This window comes from Coregonus lavaretus (assembly GCF_964263955.1).
Source record: "Coregonus lavaretus genome assembly, chromosome: 3".
Classification (NCBI taxonomy): Eukaryota; Metazoa; Chordata; class Actinopteri; order Salmoniformes; family Salmonidae; genus Coregonus; species Coregonus lavaretus.
In genome coordinates this window covers 6,239,460-6,263,873 of record NC_139990.1, presented here as the reverse complement: position 1 = coordinate 6,263,873, position 24,414 = coordinate 6,239,460, and the positions used below count along the sequence as shown (strand labels likewise).

The following is a 24,414-nucleotide window of genomic DNA, read 5'->3' as shown; positions in this document are numbered from 1 at the left end:
TTAATTACATATTATAGTTTTATTGATGGCAATTACCCATGGATCTTATTTTATTACTCATCCAGTAACAATCATGGCTTTAAAATGAAATCGACTTCCTTATTATCCAAAGTCACCCTAGTCCATTTAAACAAGCAATAGAAAAATATATACTAATACTTTGTACAATACTGGTTTTGGTCCAAACAAAAGTGGATCAGAAATGCCAATATACTTTTAGTCTTCAAAGGATCCCAATTTGCATTTAAGTTTTTTTTAAATGGATTTCAGGCAACTTTGAATATAGGGATTTACATAATAAATTCTAATGACAAAAATGCTGAATGCGGAGTTGGTTTAACACACAAATTCAACTTCACAGATAAAAAAAAAAGCAAATGACTATTTACAGGTTTTTATAATATTCAAAGGCCAATTAAGAGAGAGCGGCAGAAGGTGAAGGGAAAGAACATGAATCATAATAAAGGGAAGAGAAAGAGGGAACAAGAGAAAATATGAGAATAAAGGAGAGGAGAGCGACAGAGGGGTAAAAAATAAAAAGTAAGAACAGTGAACAGATTTGGAACTACAGATGTACAAAGTCCTAAGGAGGGTATTTTAGGAGTCAGCCTCCGGCCCCAATCTCCACGGGCCTTTCTTCCCCATCCTCCTTACTGCCTCCATTTAAACACATTCATATGCTTCTCACCTACGACTGTCTGACAGCCTCAACCGGCCACTACCACACATGACACTTCCATTCAGTTTATACACATATACACACACACACACACACACACACACCCCTCAACATGTACAATGAAACCAAACACCTCAAAACAAACACGGTCATTCAGTACACAGAAACCTGTACATACAGCATACACGCCATTGACACCATGGCAACGTCTGAAATTGCACCCTATTCCAGACCCCATGATGTACACTGCTTCAAACTCATGGGTTAAACAAAGTGCACTACATAGGGAGTAGGGTGCCATTTGGAATTCGTCCCACGGCTTTTATTAACCTCTGCATGAACTTTTGCAGTTCATAACCTGATCACCCATACTAATCAAAGCAACAGTAAGATTTTTACACTATCAACTCTTTCAATTTCAGTTTTTGCATTTATATTTTAATTACAAAAAGTCATGACAATGTTCTAGCAGACGTTTGGAGGTGTTGAAAATATACATCTTTCCTGTTTGTTGAGCAGACGTTTCTCGCTTGATTGTGTTGTTGCCGTCATAGGTTCATTTGCAGTTTATTTATTTTTTAAAGTCTGACACCTGCTCTGTACGAGGGTCCCTCTCTCTAGTTGCTCTTGGGTCTACCACCCACCCACCCATCAGAATATCACCCATACATCCCCAGATAGGGGCTTCATCAGAGCATCTTTCTTCACATGCTAAGTACTTCAGTGTTTGTCCAGAGGAAGTAGTCCCGTCTATGCTTGAAAGGGTCAAGTCTAGTCCGATGGATGTTTTACTTCTTACGCCGGACAGCTGTTTTGATCTTGCGTCTAGCGATTGAGTTCTGTCCTGCAGGGGCTGCAGTGAAGGTGGTGCTCTTCGTTGACCTGTAGTAGGGGATAAGACATCAACACACAATTCAAACTTAGCGTACGCACATCCAATAACTTGCAGACGTTTGGTACAAAAAGGCATCCATTTTTTAAAAATTATTATTTGACATTTTAGTCATTTAGCAGACGCTCTTAACCAGAGCGACTTATAGTTATTGAGTGCATAAAAGTTTTCATACTGGCCCCCCGGGGGAATCAAACACAATGACTTGGGACTAATAACAACCACTAAACCAGGGGATGCAACAATTCTGAGAGCATATGAATACCAATGTATTTATATAGGGACAGGTGAATTTGGGCCAATCCTTATCAGGAGTTGGAGCTATTGGACTCACCCAATAAAGGTAGGGGCCGCTGCGAAGTTAAAGCCACCTCCAGGTGCACTGGGTTGGGGTGCCATGGAGGGCGTGGCAGAAGGGGCGGGGGACCCTCCTGGTGCCCCTCCGAAAGCAAACACCCCCGTGCTGTTACTGGAGGTGCCGAATGCACTGTTTCCTCCGAACTGGAAACCTCCACCTGGTAAAACCATGGACACCAGGTGAATCATTGAAGTTGAATCTTTAACGTTGCGTGATAGGATGATTCAAAAGCCATCACACTAATCAGACTGAGTAGTAAAATGTATTTTTTGAATATCATATCAATCTTAAATGATTCTTGTTTTTTATTATCTTCAGAATGTATTCATACCCCTTGACTTACTCCACATTTTGTTGTGTTACAGGCCGAATTCAAAATATATTTATCTCACTCATCTACACACCCCATAATGACAAAGTGAAAATATGTTGAAATATTTTAGCAAATTTATTGAAAAGGAAATACAGAAATCTCTCATTTACATAAGTATTCACATTCCTGAGTCAATACTTTGTAGAAGTACATTTGGCAGCGTTTACAGCTGTCTTTCTGGGTAAGTCTCTAAAGAGCTTTGTAACCCTGGATTGTGCAACATTTGCACATTATTCTTTTTAAAATTCTTGAAGCTCTGTCAAGTTGGTTGTTGATCATTGCTAGACAGCCATTTTCAAGTCTTGCATAGATTTTCAAGCTGATTTAATTCAAACCTGTAACTTGGCCACTCAAGAACATTCACTGTCGTCTTGGTAAGGAATTCCAGCGTATATTTGGCCTTGTGTTTTAGGTTATTGTCCTGCTGAAAGGTGAATTTGTCTCCCAGTGTCTGTTGGAAAGCAGACCAGGTTATCCTCTAGGATTTAGCCTTTGCTTAGCTCTATTCAGTTTCTTTTTATCCAAAAAAGCTACTTAGTCCTTGCCAATGACAAGCATACCCATAACATGATGCAGCCACCACCATGCTTGAAAATATGATGAGTGGTAGTCAGTGATGTGTTGTGTTTGCCCCAAACATAACGCTTTGTATTTAGGACAAAGTTAATTTATTTGCCATATTTTTTGCAGTTTTACTTTAGTGCCTTATTGCAAACAGGATGCATGTTTTGGAATATTTGTATTATGTACAGGCTTCCTTCTTTTCACTCCGCCATTTAGATTAGTATTGTGGAGTAACTACAATGTCGTTGATCCATCCTCAGTTTTCTCCTATCACAGCCATTACACTGTGTAACTGTTTTAGTCCCCATTGGCCTCATTGTGAAATCCCTGAGCAGTTTCCTTCTTCTCCGGCAACTGAGTTAGGAAGGACGCCTGTATCTTTGTAGTGACTGGGTGTATTAATACACCATCCAGTCTAATTAATAACTTCACCATGCTCAAAGGGATATTCAATGTCAGCTTTTTTATTTTTACCCATCTACCAATAGGTGCCCTTCTTCACGAAGCATTTGAAAACCTCCCTGGTCTCTGTAGTTGAATATGTTTGAAATTCACTGCTTGACTGATGGACCTTACAGATATGTGTGGGGTTTGTATGTGTGGGGTATAGTGATTCAAAAATCATGTTAAACACTATTATTGCACACAGAGCATGCAATTTATTATGTGACTTGTTAAGCACATTTTTACTCCTCAACTTATTTTAGGCTTGCCATAACAAAGGGCTTGAATACTTATTGGACTCATGACATTTCAGCTTTCCATTTTTAATTAATTTGTAAACATTTCGAAAAACATAATTCCACTTTGACATTATGGGGTAGTGTGTGTAGGCCAGTGACACAAAATAAAAATGTACTCCATTTTAAATTCAGGCTGTAACAACAAAATGTGGAAAAAGTCATGGGGTGTGACTACTTTCTAAATGCACTGTACATACACAAAATAACCCCAGATAAAGTGACAGTAGAAACCCACCTGGTGTGGCGGGGGTGGATGAGCCAAAAGCGGGCGTGGAGTTGGCTTGCTGGCCGAACACAGGGACAGAGTGCTGGGAGGCTGTGGCAGAGAAGGGGGACGGTGCTGGAGAACCAAACGCAGGGGCATTGGGCTGGGAGGTACCCTGACCAAAGGTAGGAGCTTGTCCCGACCCAAAGCCAGTGGAGGAGGCAGGGCTGAATACAAACGGAGCATGGGCTGCTGATGGAGCTGGAGAGAGAGAGAGAAGTTAAAATAGCGCTGATTACATTTCAACCAACTACAAACAAGAGCGCTAAAGCGGCAAAACATCTTGGGTCAACTATTGGTCAATGTGGCCAACAGCTTCACTTATTAGATAAAGAGAAGTTTGCAGAAAAACCACAACGCTATCAATTCACATTAGTAGAATAGTGCAGCGGCAACAGTCAGGGGTGAAAAATAAAAAAGAATCCTTGAAAATAAGTCCTAAAAGTAGCCAACCTGTAGATGAGGCAGTGGAGGGCGCTGCCGCTCCAAAAGTGAAGGAGGGAGCAGCAGTGTTAGGTCCAGACCCAAACAGGAAGGGCTGAGCCGGGCCAGGGTTCAGGGAGGCTGCAGGGGCAGGCAGGCTGTCCTGGTTCGGCCCAAACAAGAAGGACTTGGCTGGGGTGGCCTCACTGGAGGCACTCTGCCCGAACAGGTAGGTACTGGGGGCCGGGATAGGGGCTGGGGTAGTGGTGCTCAGGGGCCCAAACAGACTGGGGGCAGTGGTGGTGGAAGAAGAGGTGGTGGTTGCCATGAACCCAAACGCTGGCTTTGAGGCTGCAGCATCTGCAAGAAAAACAACAAAAACGACTGAATGAAGTGAAGAATGATTGGTTTAAGTGTAGACAGCGTGTTCATTCATTACAAATACATACATTTGAATAGTGGAGGAAAAAAAGAATAATCAAAAAAAAAATATTCATAATTTTACAGTAGAACATCCATTTATAGAATTATAGTAGAACATCCATTTATAGAATTGACAAATACAAAATTGGTTAATAATAACATTAACTATTGCAGCGTATCCCTCCCACCTGTAGAGCTTTGCCCAAAGCTGAATGAGGGCTTAGGGGCTTTTGCTGCTGGGGTCTCGCTGTCGTCTGCCAGCTTCCCAAAGGCGAAGGTAGGTGCTTTGGGCTGGTCTGCAGATGGATCTAGCATACTGAAGGAAAAGCCTCCAGGGGGAGCCGATTCCTCCGCCTCTTTACTTGCAGCACTGAATAGGAACCCAGACCTCATAGAGGCCTCCTTCTCGTCAGGCTTCCCAAAGGTGAAAGGGTCCTGGTCTTTCTCTTGCGATTCCCCGAATATGCTGCCCCCTAGTGGTGTGGCCAGGGCAGGAGGCTCGGCCTCAGCCAGCTTCCCAAACATATGAGCTGCTGCTGTTTCTGTAGAAGCTCCACTGTCGTTCTCTGTAGAGACAGGAAGGCTTAAAGTAGAGGAGGTGGTTGTGGTTGCCGGTTTTGATAGTCCAAAGGAGAACCCTCCGTCCGAGGGTTTGCTCTCCGTGCTAACAGCTGCTGCAGTGCCGAACGAGATCCCACCGCTGACGCCAAATTTGAACCCGGCACCCATACTCAGGGCTTCATCCTTCTTCCCCTCGGCCGCTGCAGGGGTGGAAGCAGCAGCAGCTCCAAATCTGAAACCCTCTGTGGAGCTGCTGAATTTGAAGCCTGCAGAGCTGCTGGTGTCTGTCGAGGTGGTGTCTGATGAGCCAGCTGCACCGAATTTGAAGCCCCCTGAAGAGGAGGAGTCAGAGAGGGTGCCGCCGAATTTAAAGCCCCCTGAAGAGGAGGAGTCAGAGAGGTTGCCGCCGAATTTGAAGCCCCCAGAAGCAGAGGCTGAGTCCGATGACGCCCCCAAGCCAAACTTGAAACCCCCTGAGCCGGTGTCAGACAAGGACTGGATACCAAACGACGAGGAACCGAACGCTGAAAGAGACAGAGGATCACATTAATTAACTACTTCAGAATTCTGTATTAAAAAAACTAAACTGTTATCATGAATTTCCTTATCTTAGTTCAGGCTTCACATCTCTCCTCACTAATATCAAAAGATCTTGCTACAATGACAAAGCCCTCTAACGAAGCCTCTATAATACAGAAAGATGGCAGTTGACAGCTGTACGTACCTTTGGGCTCTACTTTAACCCCAGGCTTGTGGGTCTGACAGGCCACACATGCCTGGTCTGCTCCCTTGTTCTGAACACAGCACACGTCACACTCCCACGCTCCCTCTGGCTTCTTGAACTGGGCCCCAAAGCCTAGTAGAGGAGTGGTGCTGACAGGGGCGGGAGTTAGAGATGGAGGCGCTGCCGTCGCTCCTGTTAGGAAGATGATATGAGCGATAAGCAAAAATGTAAACATACATTTGCACCAGATTTCCTTTAAAATACTTTCTTGAAGATCTTTTGATGCAAAATGAACAGTCGGTCAAGATAGCAGTATGGAGACAACAAATTATCTCAACAGGCAACTTCATGAGAAAAAACACCTATAAGCAAGAAAAAGAAAACCCACCAGGTTGTTCTCTCTTCTCATTAGCTGGCTTAGTGCTCATACAGGAAACACACTTGATGTCCTGCGCCTTGTTCTGCACCATGCACACGTCACACTCCCACGCACCCTCCGGCTTCTTAAACTTGTCCCCGAAGCCCAGGAGGGGGGCAGCAGCGGGCAGAGTCTTAGCCTCCGAGAAGGCAGGCAGAGTCAGTGTGGCCTTAACTCCAGTCCCAGGCTTGGCTGTCTCACAGGCCACACATTTGACCACTTGAGGCTTGTTCTGAACCAGACAAGTGTCACAGTCCCAGCTTCCCGCAGGCTTTGTGAACAGGGCTCCAAAACCAGCAGCAGCAGTAGTGGTGGTGGTGGAACCCTCCAGCCCGGACAACGTTGTGAAGGGTTTACTGTGGGTCTTTGCTAAAGAAGAATTTGGTTGTGGGGTCATACAGGCCACACACTTTGTGTCAGTGGGTTTGTTCTGCACCATGCAGACATCACAGTCCCAGGAGCCTGTAGGCACTTTGAACAAGTCCCCAAGGGAGGGGGCGGTGGACAGGGCTGGGGTCTCCTGGGGGGCTTTGGGGACAGGGGAGGTCTGAGTAACAGGAACGGCAAACCCTATGGGAAAGAAGAGCTAGGGTTAAAAACCACCCTAAAACCAGATAGAAATATAAAAGACACTATTTGAAAATACACTAATTTAAACCCACCATTAAAAAGAGACACATAACACTGTCATGACAGATTACATAAACAGTCATGACAGATCACATGTAGTCCCCTGTAGCTCAGTTGGTAGAGCACGGCGCTTGCAACTCCAGGGTTGTGGGTTCGTTTCCCACGGGGGGGCCAGTATGAAAACGTATGCACTCACTTAACTGTACGTCGCTCTGGATAAGAGCGTCTGCTAAATGACTAAACATTTTTTTTTGAAATAAACAGTCATGACAGATCACATAAACAGTCATGACAGCTGATGGCAGATGACTTGTAAGTCTTATAATAGAGATCAGGTCAAGCGTTACTAGAAACGTCAAGATTCTGTATTAATATTTCCGTCATTCTCACCAGGTCCTTTGAGGAGGTCCAGCACACTGCCCTGTTTCAACACCTTGGCTGGTTTAAACGGCCCTTCTAACTCCTCCATGCTCTCACTGGCAGCGTGCTTCACTACAGAGACACCAATGGAAACAACAGAAGAACCATTAGCTATGAAATTGGTTTCCCTTTACATCAAGGCTTGGATCTTGTTCTTATCCAGGAGGTGATCCACGCTTACCTGCTGCCACTACTGGGGTGGCCATCTTCCCGTTGGATAGTGACAGACCCGTTTTCACTACAGGTGCACTGAATGTAAACCCAGACTAAGAGACAGAAGATGGTCAACATCAGTCAGTGCAGTGATCTCACCATTGTGGAATGTCAAAACAGAAACAACGATATTCTGCGGGGGTAACACTCATCACAGCAGGCATACTCAAGCTGCGGTAAAGCTGTGGGACTTACAGATGGGGAGAAGGACGGTGGGCTAGCAGCAGTTGTCATGACAATAGGGGAGGAGAAGGTGAAAGGTGTGGAGGGAGGGGTAGAGGGGGCTGTAGTCAGTGGCACCTGAAAGAAAGACAGACTTCATGGTCATTAGGATGGACACTAAACACATTTGGATACATTCAAATAAAAACAACTGAAGATATCAAAAGTCAATGGCTACGTCCCAAATGGCACCCTTTTCCATAAATAGTGCATTACTTTTAACCAGGGCCCTATGGGGCCAAAAGTAGAGCACTATAAAGGGAATAGGGTGTCCTATGGGACACAGTCAAATGGAGCTGGACGGACCTCGTTAGTGACGGGCTCCTCCAGGACAGGAGTGGAGGTGACAGTGGCAGTGGGCTTGGTGGTGGAGAAGCTAAAGCTGGGCAGACTGATGGAGGTGTTGATAAGTAGAGAGATGGCCGGCAGGGCCGGTAGCTCAGCAATCTGAAGAGAGGAGTCAGAGTGTAGAAAACAGTTAACAGTACTATACATGAACCAGAATATCTCTACTACACATAGCGGCGTATGGCAATAATTTCCTTGCACAATTAGACAATTATTGTTTCAACCCGACCCCCCCCACCCCCATTTCCAGCCCTGCTCAGAAACATTTCAGAACTAACCAATCATTTATTGCCTGGATCCCAAACTTCTCGCCAGACAGAATAGGAGAAGGGATCAGAGAGAATAAGAGATGAGCACCCACCTCGTCTTCAGGTCGTTTGGACGAGGGTCGTGTGCTGGTCCTCTCCCTCTTCACCTTCCCTCCTCCTGACCCTGTGCTTCTGGCTGCAGGAGTGCTGGACAGAGGGTAGGTGGGCAGACTGCTGCTTGTGCTTTGAGAAGGACCTGCCACTGCTTCAGGAATCAGAGGGGATTGTCTTGTGGGCTGGAGATGGTGGAGCAAAGGTTAAAGGTTAAACATGAAGCAAAACAAGTCTGGTTCTATGGACTGGCTGTACATTTGGAAAGCAACTCTTGAATGAAACAACCTTCACATCTACCCAACTACAGCCAACCCAACGGTCTATGGACGGGGTTTAAAAGAATCAGCCCGGTGTGTAGTCGCAGTTGGTAGGGCTGGGCGATACTGCCTAAAAATCATATCTCGATTTTTTCAAACTTGTGGGTGATGCACAATATACAGTATAAATATACTTTATTTTTATCTCTAAATAAGCTTTGTTTACATTTACATTTTAGTCATTTAGCAGACGCTCTTATCCAGAGTGACATACAGTTAGTGAGTGCATACATTATTATTTTATTTTTTTCATACTGGCCCCCCATGGGAATCGAACCCACAACCCTGGCATTGCAAACGCCATCCCTGCCGGCCATTCCCTCCCCTACCCTGGACGACGCTGGGCCAATTGTGCGCCGCCCCATGGGTCTCCCGGTCGCGGCTGGCTACGACAGAGCCTGGATTCGAACCAGGATCTATAGTGGAGGCGCAGTGGTCTAAGGTCAATACACACTGCAACTCAAACAGTCAGGAATAATCTAATGAATTCAGGGCTTGTAAAATTATACCTATTTATTTATTTTATCAAAATAGTTTAACCTGCATTTATTTATTTTTTTTGCAAATCACTGATCTGGCTTTCAAGTATGTCTATGAAAATGCAATTTTTGTTTAAAAAAAATAACCAGAGCCAAAATTAACACAGGTCTCATAAACAATCTATCAAACACAAGCCCACCTGCTAGTGAGTAGAGAGCTAATCTTTATAACCAACTTGGAGTGGCCTACCTGGATAAGATTATTATTATTGCTCAGAATGAGAATGTCACGAGAATTTTGTTATCTCAATGGTTGAAGTCAACTACTTCTCAAGCTTTGAATAATTCCCAGAGGTTGTTTAATTCATTATTAACTATTAATGTCTCCCGAGTGGCGCAGTGGTCTAAGGCACTGCATCGCAGTGCTAGCTGTGCCACTAGAGATCCTGGTTCGAATCCAGGCTCTGTCGTAGCCGGCTGTGACCGGGAGACCCATGGGGCGGCGCATAATTGGCCCTGCGTCGTCCAGGGTAGGGGAGGGAATGGCCGGCAGGGATGTAGCTCAGTTGGTAGAGCATGGTGTTTGCCACGCCAGGGTTGTGGGTTCAATTCCCACGGGGGGCCAGTATGAAAAATAAAATAATAATGTATGCACTAACTGTAAGTTGCTCTGGATAAGAGCATCTGCTAAAATGACTAAAATGTAAACTAGAGAATTAAAGTCCAATTTCTGCAATGAATCAGTTTCTTTATTCATGAGAGCTCTGGCCTCTCAAGTTCAGAGCCCATCCTTTATACACACACGTCAGACGAAAATCCCACCCACTTTAGGCGGGCTGTATTTTTCCACTGTACACATATTTGTTATCTCAATTCTGCAACATGTTTCATAATCTTCTCAGAGCCTAACAGTTTCTCCCCTCCCTGAGTTGGGAGGCCTATTTCCCATTATTGGTTTCACAGTTGTCACAAGTTGTCTGTCCTAACTCCTACTTATATTGCTAAATTGTAACACAACATCATAACCTTAACTTGTCCTACGCACACACATTACTAGATTATAGTCTTATTATTCTAATACATTTCACACCGTTATATAGTTTCAGGGTGGAATACTTATAGTCACTACTTTTAACATTTAAAATCTTCTATCAGAGAAAGAGTTGCATATTCCTTATATAAAAAGTGTATTTTCATGCTCATTGCACACTTATAAAATACAGACTAGCCAGCTGGCGCATAAGTCTGTGGTCCTCTGTAGCTCAGCTGGTAGAGCACGGCGCTTGTAACGCCAAGGTAGTGGGTTCGATCCCCGGGACCACCCATACACAAAAAAAATGTATGCACGCATGACTGTACGTCGCTTTGGATAAAAGCGTCTGCTAAATGGCATATTATTATTATTATAAAATGCTGCTAGCGGTACGTGGTACCGCGCGCGACAAACTGAGCATTCATTTCCCACAATCATGTTCATTGATGCTCTCGTTTTAGTAGGGCCTGCTCTGTTATACATGTCGGGAGTTGAGACACAAAAAGGGTCATTAGAAAGGTTCAGTTCTCGTCCATTATAGTAAAATAATGTCTAAGTGTTTCGGTCTCCATATGACCGATTCTGTTGAACCAAACCTCAAATGCAAATAGCGTGTTTAAACTGCTTGTTGTCAGAGGAAGAAGTTATATTTTGTCGTGATGAGTGGCAGGGGCTTGGAGTCTGTGTGCGAGTGGGAAGGTGCAAAGTGCACACAGCAAAGTAGGAGACGAGACCAAAAAGACATAGAACGCTCATAAAAACAAACCAATAATTATTGTGATACAGGCATTCAGAACATGCCACCAAAACATGAATTCAAATTAATTGAATTAACTTGATATATGGCCCAGCCCTAGTTGCTGGACATCGTAGTTGGTCCCGATTCAACATGCAGAAACAGCTATGGACAGTTAGTCGGAGTTGGGGGAAGACTTCAACACATCATCGATAGTTAGCTGTCTGTAGTTGTATGGATGCGTAGAAGCCATTAGCTGACTAATGTGGAGGTGGGGGTCCTCACCGTGTCTCTGGGGGTTCGGGTTAGGCACCCGGGGATCAGAGAGGGCCTGAAGGACATTGAGCGGTTCCCAGACACCGACGCTGATGCTGGGATCACCAGCCTCTGGACTGGTGGGAGGGGAGAGTCCAGCTGTAGGGGAACACAGAAAAGTCAGATAAATACTCAAAACAACATGTCCCATGTACACACGCATACAAAAATTTAAAACGCTCAAATTTTATTCTCAGCTCTCCAATCCATATATGGCCATTATCAACAGCTGGGTTAATCTGGTCAAATAAAACCCCAGAGGTTTGAATATAATTGCATGTGCCAAATCTTCATCGTACCAAAATGTTTGCACGTCCTTGAACACATCATCCGTTTGAAACCTGACCAGAACCCTGTGCGCCAGCATCCTTACCGTGTGCCTGAGAGGCTGGTGGTATCCCTCAAGGAAAAGGTCCACACCATGATATAGATGGATGTTGTCGAACCATCGTCAAGTGAATGGAGCAGCCCCATTGTCATCCACCCTAAAGAAGGATGGCTCTTTGCGTGTCTGCATGGACTTCCGTAAGGTGAATGCCATCTCCCAGTTTGATGCCTACCCCATGTCCCACATTGACGACTTACTGAAGAAAATAGGTGGAGCTCATTACATCACCACGTTGGATCTCTGCAAAGGGTACTGGCAGGTGCCCCTGGACGAACAGTCCAAGGCCTACACTGCCTTCCGGATGCTGATGGGCCTGTTCCAGTTCAAGGTTATGCAGTTTGGGCTTCATGAGGCCCCTGCGACTTTCCAGAGGCTCATGGACAAGGTCCTCCAGGACTGTGACGATTGCTGTGCTGCCTAGTTGGATGACGTGGTGATCTACAGCCACTCCTGGGAGGAGCACATACAGGGTCTTAGCAGAGTCCTGGGGAAGATCCATGATGCAAGCCTCAGGCTTAACCTCCTGAAGTGTGAGTGGGTAAAACAGGAGACATAGTACCTAGGTTGCCAGCTGGGTAAAAGTAAAGTTCGGCCTCAGGTGGAAAAAGTGGAGTCCTTTAGGAACAGCCCTGAACGCAGAACCAAGACACAGGTGAAGTCCTTCCTAGGTCTGGCAGGGTGGTACCGGAGATTCATTCCCCAGTTCTCCACCATCGCAGTTCCCCTGATCAACCTCACCTCAAAAAGGTGGCCAGCAACCCTGTGAAGTGGACTGAGGAGTGTGAGGAAGCGTTCATGACGCTGAAAAAACACCTGTGCTCATCCCGTTCTCCAGAGCCCTGATTTTCAGAAGAGGTTTCTCGTACAGGTGGACGCGTCAGCTGTGGGAATTGGAGCTCTACTGCCCCAAGGGGAGCCATGAGAGGAGCTCCCAGTGCTGTACCTGAGTCGGAAGCACTTGCCCAGGGAAACCAGGTATTCAACCATGGAGAAGGAGTGTCTGGCTATAAAGTGAGCACTAGACAGCCTCCGGTACTACCTTCTTTCCCAGGTTTGAAATGCCATAATGTCAGCTGTCAGTGTCAAGAGATATTGTATTGGGTTTTTGAAGATAAACACTAGCTGGGCAATATGGACCAAAATCCATATCCCGATAAATTGACTGAATTACCACAATAACTAGAACGATACGTTTATAACAATGTGCACCAGGTATTTTTTTTAAATATTACCCTTAAAATTACTACTACTTTAGCCCTTTTCGCACAAGACTATTATTACTAGAGAACGTTGGTTATGTAATTATTACTCAAGAATGTCCGTTATTCCAGAGGACGATTCGGACAGGATTAGTTTTTCCAAACTGCCCCCTGTAATTCTTACCTTTCTTTCAATAAATTGACAGTTATGACGGAAGCCTGGAGGTTTTTTTCTAGGTGATAACAGGGCTACACTGATAACTCGAGCTTGGTTCCCAAATTTCTAAACCATACCAAACCATCTTTGGTATAGTGTCGCCATAATATTTAAAATGAGGAAGTGTGCTCATAATCATTTGAATATTTTAGCGATCCGCAGTACGTCCTAAATGCTCCCCCAGCCTTCACACATTTCTCTCAAAACACAGGGATGTCGATTCACACGGGACTAGTATTATCAGAGGACCTTGGAGTTCGCCAAAAAACTGTAGGTTATTCTGGCTGGAATTGTTACTCTCCTGCCATTTAAGCATTACTGACATGGCAGATTCGGCCGGGACTAAAACCACAGATGTGGTGTTTTGTGCTCGTGCACATACATTACCCGACCTCCCACAGCAAAGTAATCCCGTCCGAATAGGGCTTTTGACTGTGGTCGCTATCAATTGTCCCATTCACAATCACCCATATTAACAAACGTATTTAATTTCAAACCTTTCTCTAGAAGGGTCCTATAGGTTATTTATCGTAATGAACGATATCAGCAAAATGTCCACGATAAAGGGTCGGTGTCTCTTACAAACACTTACCCGTTTTTTTTGGGCCTGGAAATGTGAGCGGTCTAGAGTGCTGCCATCCAGGGACTGCAGGACATAAGAGAAAGAGATGTGAGCTAAGTAACAATGACGACCATTGAGAATTTAAAAAAAGAGAAATTCATAACACATACTGTTGACAAGGGAGAGGACACTGTAGAGGGGATTCTCTTGGCATCCTGTTAAACACAAACAAACAAATGATGCATTTGTTAACATAAATAACTTTCTACAGAGACATTTACCATAGCTTGATAGCCATGTTGACACCACAGGAGGTTGGTGGCACCATAATTGGGGAGGACGGGCTCGTGGTAATGACTGGAGCGGAGTAGGTGGAAAGGTATCAACAACATCATTTCCATGGTTTCCATGTGTTTGATGCCATTCCATTCGCTCCATCCAGCCATTATTATGAGCCGTTCTCCCCACAGCAGCCTCCACTGGTTGAAATGTATACATTATTTCCTTGTGCGGATTCACCACTTCAAATGGCTTCTCCAGAAATAAAGAAATGTAGGCCTAACAGCTGACACTAATACTATATACACAGAGGATCTATACAACACATCTCTATCAGATGGTTCTGTAGCCATTGTGCCAAGCTGAAATGGCCCCTGTTCATGCGAATCTGAGGGTTCCATATTTAATTCAACGTAAACAACTTTATTGGTACGCACAGCGAGGGGGCTGGACATGCGCTCCAGGGACTGTAGGATGCGTCGGGCGGTAGCGCTGGTCACCCCACAGGGCTGAGCCCCAGCAGGCTTGGCCTTGATCTGTCTCCGCAATGGAGCCTAGAGGGTGAAATACACATCCATCAATAACATTCTATTTACATAGAGAAGCACTTTTTACAAACCCAATTACCACAAAGTGATTAACGGCAAACATGGTTTGAATGAATGCCAAGTTAATGAAATAGCACTGGTGGAAATGCAGAGCATCAAACAGCTCAGGGGTTGTGTTTCCACGGAAAAAAATGATAAAATACATAAGATATATTGCTGTGTTTTGTAAATGCCGATCTAAAAATGCTTCTTACTGTAATTTCTGCCCAGAATCAGACTAATTTTGTGCTTCAGTTGCACTTCTCCACTCGGATGAGAATTCACAAACGGGCGTTCTATCAGCAGACAGCGCTCTGACTGATGTGGAGCTACTTTTCTCAGTGTAGCCAGTCTACTTTTCTCAGTGTAGCCAGTCTACTTTTCTCTGGTAAAATGCAAGATTAACTTCAAGTAAAACATTAGGAATAGTAGCTGGCTACATTCTTTCTATGATAAACATTAGAAATGGTTTTTGCAAAAATGCTCATTTACTGGTGTGGCTGCTAGCCAAATAGTGTTGCACTTCTGCTGTCATCCAATGAAAATCAAGCTATTGTCTGCCAAATGTGTTGCACTAATGTATTTTCTCTTATGGAAAACTATAGATGCATGCTGCTGATCACTCAATTGAGGCAACAACAAAAAAAAACACTTGACTTTCAATATAAAAACGCAAGTGAAATGGTTTAAAATGCAGATTTCTGAACTCTGCAGCTGCATTTCCCCTGACTAACATAATATCTACTATCTGTTATTATTCAGCACAGGGCATCACAGCTCTATTTCCCCTGACTAACATCATATCTACTATCTGTTTGAAATGAAATTGTTGGTGCTGGCAGCCCAGAATATAGCTTTTTTTTTTTGGGGGGGGGGGGGGGGGATCAATAGGGAAACACTTGTGAGTTGTAGTGGAGTGGGGAGCTTACCTGGTAAGGTGTGGCTGTGCGTGAGCGGCCTGTTCTAACAGCAGCCGCTCCCCCGTAGGTAGTCTTCCCTGGGTAGAAGGGGGAATCCCCCAACTGACTGGAGTTCAGCACTGAACTGTTCAACGTAGACTAGCGGAGAAGAAAAACATGGAGGCCGAATATCAAACACAATCATAATGCAGCACCAGCAAGTTTCCAAGCCACATGTATGTATGCATGCATGCAGGTTTTCCTGTAAAGAATTTGGGTAAATTATTAGCTGTCATTATTGCAACTGGTCGAAGTAAATCAATTTAACATCGGTAGCAAAGCGAGTAGAGTTTGCGGACTCTAGACTGGCACTCACAGTGGAGGACTGACTTGACTGACTGACACTCACAGTGGAGGACTGACTCGACTGACTGACACTCACAGTGGAGGACTGACTCGACTGACTGACACTCACAGTGGAGGACTGACTCGACTGACTGACACTCACAGTGGAGGACTGACTCGACTGACTGACACTCACAGTGGAGGACTGACTCGACTGACTGACACTCACAGTGGAGGACTGACTTGACTGACTGACACTCACAGTGGAGGACTGACTCGACTGACTGACACTCACAGTGGAGGACTGACTTGACTGACTGACACTCACAGTGGAGGACTGACTCGACTGACTGACACTCACAGTGGAGGACTGACTCGACTGACTGACACTCACAGTGGAGGACTGACTCGACTGACTGACACTCACAGTGGAGGACTGACTCGACTGACTGACACTCACAGTGGAGGACTGACTTGACTGACTGACACTCACAGTGGAGGACTGACTCGACTGACTGACACTCACAGTGGAGGACTGACTTGACTGACTGACACTCACAGTGGAGGACTGACTTGACTGACTGACACTCACAGTGGAGGACTGACTCGACTGACTGACACTCACAGTGGAGGACTGACTCGACTGACTGACACTCACAGTGGAGGAAGTCCCAAAGACAGACAGGTTGAAGGCAGGCTTTTTGAGACTGGACTGGGACTGCTGGGGCCCAGAGTGGGTCCGGTCCATCTCCGGAGACCAGAGCTGGGGTAGCGACGTGGTCTTAAAGTTCGGTACATCTGGGGACAGAGAAGAGACATTTTTGTGTGATTAATCAAACTTGTGTCATGCATCTATGTAACAAAGGACTGAATTTCAGCAATACTGTCTACGCATACTAAAATGTTATATTCAAAATTTGGGAAATTATTTCCCACAGCCACTTCCTACCATTAAAATATATTCTGCTGACTCTAGACCTCAACAGGATTGCTCGTGGCCAAAATGTGATTGAGTACTTTCCACACACACAATCCACAAAACACACTACCTTTTTCTGATGCGCGTGATGAGAAGCCGCTGGTGGTGGAGATGTTGTCGTCCTCGTGCTGGGAGCTGTTGTCCTTGATCTCCTTGACCAGGGTGAAGCTGGACGAGGCCCCAGCGAAGGGGCCCCCGGAGAAAGGGGCGGAGGAGGTGGAGGGCTCGGAGAACAGGGAGCTGGGGCCCCGCAGGGCCGGGGAGGCGTCCAGGGAGGGGAAGTGGAGGTGGGTGCGGTTGAGGGGGGGCCTCAACAGAACATCCTGGAAGTTCAGGGATGCCCTGCTTGTCGAAGGCTCTGGAGGTTAAGATGGGTTGAAATGACTAGGGTTAAGATGGGTTGATCCATATTTTGAGCTTCAAAATTGCACTGAGGTCCCAAGGCAAGTTCAAATACTGGAATTAGGCTAAACAATCCAAAAACAAAGGATTAAATATCTAAAAATATAATACAGCACCAATGGGCTAGATGTCTGCCATATGTCATAAATATATCTGATATACTGTATATTATGCCATATCTGCTCACCTGTATTGCTGCTACCGGGCTCTGCAGAGTCCCGTCCATCAGGAAGGGGGTCTACCTCCTCGCTGTCATTAGGGGGAGGGGCCTGGCTATTCGGCTCCTCCCCCACCGTGGCCCCTCCCCCTTCTGCAGCCTCCCCGTTCCTGAAGTATTTCTGCAGCCAAGAAGGAACGATGCTCTTGACTGTGTCTGTCACTCGACTAATCAGGCCTGACTGCTGCTCGTGAACAGAAAGAGGAGAGAAGGGTGGAGATAACAGAGGAGGGAGAGAGAAATGGGAAGGAGGGAGACTTTTAGGACAATAGGTTGATATTTAAATGAGAAAATAAAACCGTGATGATGAACATCTGTTTGGTGAACGTCTACCGTTACAGTATCTAGCAAACTACACATTTATTCAGGGCAACAAACTACAAAAAAAGGCAAACACACTGATGATGAATATGTTACTAGGTATTGAACGAGACCGCAGTGGGTGCACAGCAAAGTAATTCCTCTCAAAGCCCTACTCAAAAGCTCTCAGTAGCTATGTTTCCATTAACTTGTCCAGTGATTTTTAGTCGACATTTACAAAGTTTGCATTGAAAATAGATGGGACAATTGCCTGCTACGGTGGGTTTCCATTTAATGGTCTTGTGTAGATAGAAACAGTGGTGTAAGTGTTTCCATTACCCATTTAGGCAAATTGACATTAATAAATTGGCGACAGCCTGTATGCCCTCCCACCTATCTGTCTCAGGTAGCCTGCAAAAGCCAGCATGGATATAATGCAAGAATTTACTAATATTTGCCATATTCTAATAATTCTCATGTGCCAACGTATCGCCACAGCCCATGTCATGGTGAAACTTGCACTCCTGTAGATCTGAAATAATTGGATAGTGAAACTTGCATCCAGCCAACCAGAAAAGCAAGGTGAAGCAAGTCAGGCATTCTTGAAAGATTAAGCAAGCAGTAGGCATTTAGAATTAAATGTGGAAACTGGAGAGTTGTAGTTACGTGATGACATCGTGGCCCGTATACCTTTTAAATTATTCGACAATCATCATTTGTCCCAATAAAGTTAGACAAAAGAAAAATCCACCCCTTCAAGCAGATAAAAACGTCTATCTTTAGAACCTTTCTCCTATAGCTGCAGTTTCCATCACACGTCGCAATGTTATTATTTTTTTGCGACATTGCTTTTGTCAAATAAACCTGGGTCAATGGAAACCTGCCTTATGGAAAGTGGGTCAGACAGGAGTCTGACGCAGCACTGAGTCGCGCAGGTCCACACTGAACTGGTGCTGGAGTGAATAATGTCATAACAGTACGCACATCTTCTACAGTAGATGTAAGCCTATCTACAAGCTAGAGGGAGATGCTTCCTGTCTTTAAACCAATATCACATTACAAGAGAGTCCCTAAGCGCTACCCAGCTCCATTAACTACACTAAAACGTCCTTTTAGAATGGTTCTGCAGAAGCCTCAAGCCTGAGTTAATTTTTGCTGCAGTAAGTATATAGCAAAACGTAGGACAAGGGGATGTATAAATGATGTAGCTAGCACCACTACACATGCACATTGGCCAGTCTACTCTCTGGGTAGCTTTCTACTCCTGATAACGACCATATGCTCCACTCCACTTCTGCTTATCTGTAAAAAGCACCAGTCGCGCAGCGCGTCTGCTATTCAACCTGTCCACACTAAATTCAGTGTTTTACTAAGCACGGATCAGTGTAACCAATCACTCTAGATAAGTCTAACTAACCTATGTACCAGGCCCAGCCTCTCAGAGGGTCAGTTAGTGCTCGCAGGCCTTTGAACGGAGCCCTTGTGATTCTACAGATTTAAGGACGCTGCATTTCTCCTGTGAATGGGGCCATGAGACCACAGGACTATGCCAGAATGCTGCTCTCATTGTTCTCCCATGAAGCACTTGCGTGTGTGTGGGGTTGAAACAGTGAGATGAGGGCAAATAGGGTCTGGGGGTGTACAATTAGATGACGTTCAAGTGAACCAATGAGCTGCTAGCCTATACAACAAACTGGACAATGCGTCTGACTGACTGTAGCCTTTCAAATACAAGAAAAAGGCTCAGTTGTGTGCATTTCAAACGTGCGCACAGAACTGAGAGGTAATACAGAGCAGCAGTTGAACTGGCATCTGTCTCTTTACATGTGCCAGCACAACCATAACTCATAATTAAGGACCGCTACTAAAGCTGCCAGATCTCAAACCCTTTGTCAACACTAGCTCGGGGCGCCACACAAACAGATATAAATGCAATGTTTATGATTTCCTATATGACTGGAAGAGCCTACGGCACCACAATATGCCCCTCAGCTAGGGGTGGGTTAGCTCCATGACTCACTTCCTGAATACAGACCACACATGTTAAAACAAGACTACTAGGCCTGGAAGGCATAACTATATCAGTACCAAAGGTGGGGGGGTGTAACCTACAAGGGAGGTCACGCGAGGCCCTATCTGTAATCTAATGAGAGAAAGCCTCACCCCAGCAACAAAATTATTTATTTGTGATTTCGCTCGCCTGTTTTTCCCCTCCCGCCAAGGTCAGTAACCTGAAACCAACTGCTGTGATGACACCGTTCATAACTTTTACATTTAAAAGTGAGTAGGTCTACTGCTTCCCTCTCCAGCACTTCCCAGTTGACAGAAGAGAGAATTTATGCTTGTGGGGTCCAATCAAACAAATGGAATATGCAGCTGACATGTACAGTACCAGTCAAAAGTTTGGACACACCTACTCATTACAGGGTTTCTTTATTTTTACTATTTTATACATTGTAGAATAATAGTGAAGACATCAAAACTATGGAATAACACATATGGAATCATGTAGTAAACAAAACAAAAAGTTTTAAACAAATCAAAATATATTTTAGAATTGAGATTCTTCAAATAGCCACCCTTTGCCTTGATGACAGCTTTGCACACTCTTGGCATTCTCTCAACCAGCTTCACCTAAAATGCTTTTTCCAACAGTCTTGATGGAGTTCCAACATATGCTGAGCACTTGTTGGCCGCTTTTCCTTCACTCTGCGGTCCGACTCATCCCAAACCATCTCAATTGGGTTGAGGTCGGGGGATTGTGGAGGCCAGGTCATCTATGCAGCACTCCATCACTCTCCTTATTGGTAAAATAGCCCTTACACAGCATAGAGGTGCATTTTGGGTCATTGTCCTGTTGAAAAACAAATGATAGTCCCACTAAGCCCAAACCAGATGGGATGGCGTATCGCTGCAGAATGCTGTGGTAGCCATGCTGGTTAAGTGTGCCTTGAATTCTAAATAAATCACAGACAGTGTCACCAGCAAAGCACCCCCACACCATAACACCTCCTCCTCCATGCTTTATTGTGGGAAATACACATGCGGAGATCATCCGTTCACCCACACCGCATCTCACAAAGACACAGCGGTTGGAACAGAAAATCTCCAATTTGGACTCCAGACCAAAGGACAAATTTCCACCAGTCTAATGTCCATTGCTCGTGTTTCTTGGCCCAAGCAAGTCTCTTCTTATTGGTGTCCTTTAGTAGTAGTTTCTTTGCAGCAATTTGACCATGAAGGCCTGATTAACACTGTCTCCGCTGAACAGTTGATGTTGAGATGTGTCTGTTACTTGAACTCTGCGAAGCATTTATTTGGGATGGAATTTCTGAGGCTGGTAACTCTAATGAACGTATCCTCTGCAGCAGAGGTAACTCTGGGTCTTCCATTGCTGTGGCGGTCCTCATGAGAGCCAGTTTCATCATAGCGCTTGATGGTTTTTGCGACTGCACTTGAAGAAACGTTCAAAGTTCTTAATTTTCTGACCTTCATGATGGACTGTTGTTTCTCTTTGCTTATTTGAGCAGTTCTTGCCATAATATGGACTTGGTCAAAAGTTTGGACACCTACTCATTCAAGGGTTTTTCTTTATTTTTACCATTTTCTACATCGTAGAATAATAGTGAAGACATAACACATATGGAATCATGTAGTAAGCAAAAAAGTGTAAACAAATTAAAATATATTTTATATTTGAGATTCTTCAAATAGCCACCCTTTGCCTTGATGACAGCTTTGCACACTCTTGGCATTCTCTCAACCAGCTAAATGAGGTAGTCACCTGGAATGCATTTCAATTAACAGGTGTGCCTTCTTAAAAGTTAATTTGTGGAATTTATTTCCTTCTTAATGCGTTTGAGCCAATCAGTTGTGTGACAAGGTAGGGGGGTATACTTTAAGACATGAAGGTCAGTCAATACGAAAAATGTCAAGAACTTTGAACGTTTCTTCAAGTGCAATTGGAAAAAACATCAAGCTCTATGATGAAACTGGCTTTCATGAGGACAACCACAGGAATAGAAGACCCAGAGTATAAGTTCATTAGAGTTACCAGCCCAAATAAATGCTACAGAGTTCAAGTCGCAGACACATCTCAACATCAACTGTTCAGAGGGGACAGTGTTAATCAGGCCTTCATGGTCGAATTTCTGCAAAGAAACCACTACTAAAAGACACCAATAAGAAGAATCACGAGCAATGGACATTAGACCGGTGGAAATGTGTCCTTTGGTCTGGAATCCAAATTGGAGATTTTTGGTTCCAACCGCTGTGTCTTTGTGAGACGCGGTGTGGGTGAACGGATGATCTCCGCATGTGTAGTTCCCACCATAAAGCATGAAAGAGGTGGTGTTATGGTGTGGAGGTGCTTTGCTGGTGACACTGTCTGTGATTTATTTAGAATTCAAGGCACACTTAACCAGCATGGCTACCACAGCATTCTGCAGCGATACACCATCCCATCTGGTTTGGGATTAGTGGGACTATCATTTGTTTTTCAACAGGACAATCACCCAACACACCTCCAGGCTGTGTAAGGGATATTTTACCAAGAAGGAGAGTGATGGAGTGCTGCATCAGATGACCTGGCCTCCACAATCCCCCTACCTCAACCCAATTGAGATGGTTTGGGATGAGTCGGACCGCAGAGTGAATGAAAAGCAGCCAACAAGTGCTAAGCATATGTGGGAACTCCTTCAAAACGGTTGGAAAAGCATTCCAGGTGAAGCTGGTTGAGAGAATGCCAAGAGCTGTCATCAAGGCAAAGGGTGGCTATTTCAAGAATCTCAAATATAAAATATATTTTGATTTGTTTAACACTTTTTGGGTTACTACATGATTCCATGTGTGTTATTTCATAGTTTTGATGTCTTCACTATTATTCTACAATGTAGACATTTTTTTAAATAAAGAAAAACCCTTGAATGAGTAGGTGTGTCCAAACTTTTGACTGGTACTGTATATATATTTATTTACTGACATGTTTTGAAGACTTAATGAAAGCTTACTCTGGGATTTAATATCAAGGTGTTTTATGGTCCTGAAAATCTGGACACTGATATGACTTAGAATGACCTTGTTCTAAACACAACATGGACAACAATGACAATTCATTCTACAATCCCATCCAACAGACTGGTTGCAAGTCAATTACATAAGTGGGAGCTGTATTGAATTTACCTGCAAAAATCACAAAATCAGATGTGCAGTCCAATAAATCACAGTAACGTTACCGTTTGCAGATCTCTGCCGTTATCTAGCTAAGATATTAGTTAGGTAGTTAGATAAATAACCAGGTCAGCGCAGCACAAGTTAGTTAGCTAACTACTACTCACATATATTATCATTTCTAACGTTAGCTACACACACACAAATATCATACAACTAGCTAGCAGTACGACTAACGTAGAGGGCTCTAGGATCCCTGCTCAGTGTATATGTATCCCGCCTTTCTTGTGGTGTGACCTCACTAGGCTACGACTGGTTACGTTTCCACACTGCCTCACATTTATGCCACTTTCGAGATTAACAAAACCAGGTCATAATATTGCCTTGATTTCAAGAAATATGGAAACAGACCGAATATCTACCATCATGGCCTAATGTTGACAGTTTGTATTGTATTTGTGTTGCCTTTGCTTTTTAGATTGTTACCACGTAACGTTAACTAGCAACTAGTCTCTACTTACTCAGCTAGTAGTCAACCATGTGTGGTGACTTAAAACAGTTCTTAAATTAGTAACTAGCTAACTACCTAACTCGCTAACCATCACATACACATAACGTTAGCTATTTACTAGTAGCTAGCTAACCGGCTAAGAAATGACAATATACCCCACTGACGACTGTCTTTAAAACATAGAAAATATATAGTTCACTTTCATGATTAAAGGGAGATAATGTAATCTACAAAGAGCTGGTATGATATGCCATAGCTAACGTTACATGACAATGACGTTGGCAGCGAAACAATGAAAAACTAGCCAATACTTGCTAGCTTGTAAATTTAGCTAGTTGTTAGCATCATAACCTATATAACTACTTGCTAGTGCATAGATACGCAGCAGGTACGCAAACTTGACAAGAAGCCAGTGTTACGTCTAAGCTAGTAAAGTTCAATATTTATACACGACAGCGTTTTAGATAATCATGGCTGCCGTTAGTCTTACAGTAACTGTCTTAAGATACACACCAGTTAATAGATATTGGGCTGGTAATATTTGCTAGTTCCCGGAACAAGCAATATGTCTATCACGTTGCTAAATTAGCTAGTTAGCTAGCTTGACACAGCGTGGAGGCCATGAGCGCTAAGACTAGGCCACACTAAATGGCTCCAGGAAAACAATAACACAAGAGCGAAAAGACAACTGTCAACAAACTACATACTATCCTTCAATGTGGAACATCCATACGAATACGGTCATTTCATTTACCTGTTTGCTTTTGGCGTAAGGTTTAGAAGCGATATGATATCTTCTGCTTCTAATTTTCCCTCCACCCGTGGCCGCCATAGCTAGATTGAATCTCGACTAGGCGCCAGA

At 44.2% G+C, this 24,414-nt stretch overlaps 1 protein-coding gene across 2 annotated transcripts; it reads right to left on the bottom strand.

Moving 5' to 3' along the window:
• LOC311121246 (nuclear pore complex protein Nup153-like) lies at positions 1-24,414 on the bottom strand. Of its 2 annotated transcripts, none has more exons than XM_084157939.1 (21): positions 24,307-24,414; positions 17,543-17,756; positions 17,024-17,311; positions 16,633-16,772; positions 15,660-15,788; positions 14,581-14,697; positions 14,035-14,079; positions 13,895-13,948; positions 11,469-11,597; positions 8,618-8,800; positions 8,215-8,355; positions 7,882-7,986; positions 7,655-7,739; positions 7,444-7,545; positions 6,394-6,993; positions 6,006-6,197; positions 4,909-5,805; positions 4,328-4,657; positions 3,845-4,075; positions 1,906-2,086; positions 1-1,561 (listed from the first exon to the last, which is right to left on the bottom strand). In XM_084157939.1, exons 1-21 carry the CDS (start codon positions 24,382-24,384, stop codon positions 1,468-1,470), a joined length of 4,335 nt encoding a protein of 1,444 aa, XP_084014065.1. In that variant the 5' UTR covers positions 24,385-24,414; the 3' UTR covers positions 1-1,467. The 2 variants fall into 2 exon arrangements, with proteins under 2 accessions (XP_084014065.1, XP_084014064.1); XM_084157938.1 differs by having other exon boundaries at positions 17,543-17,753; positions 24,307-24,413.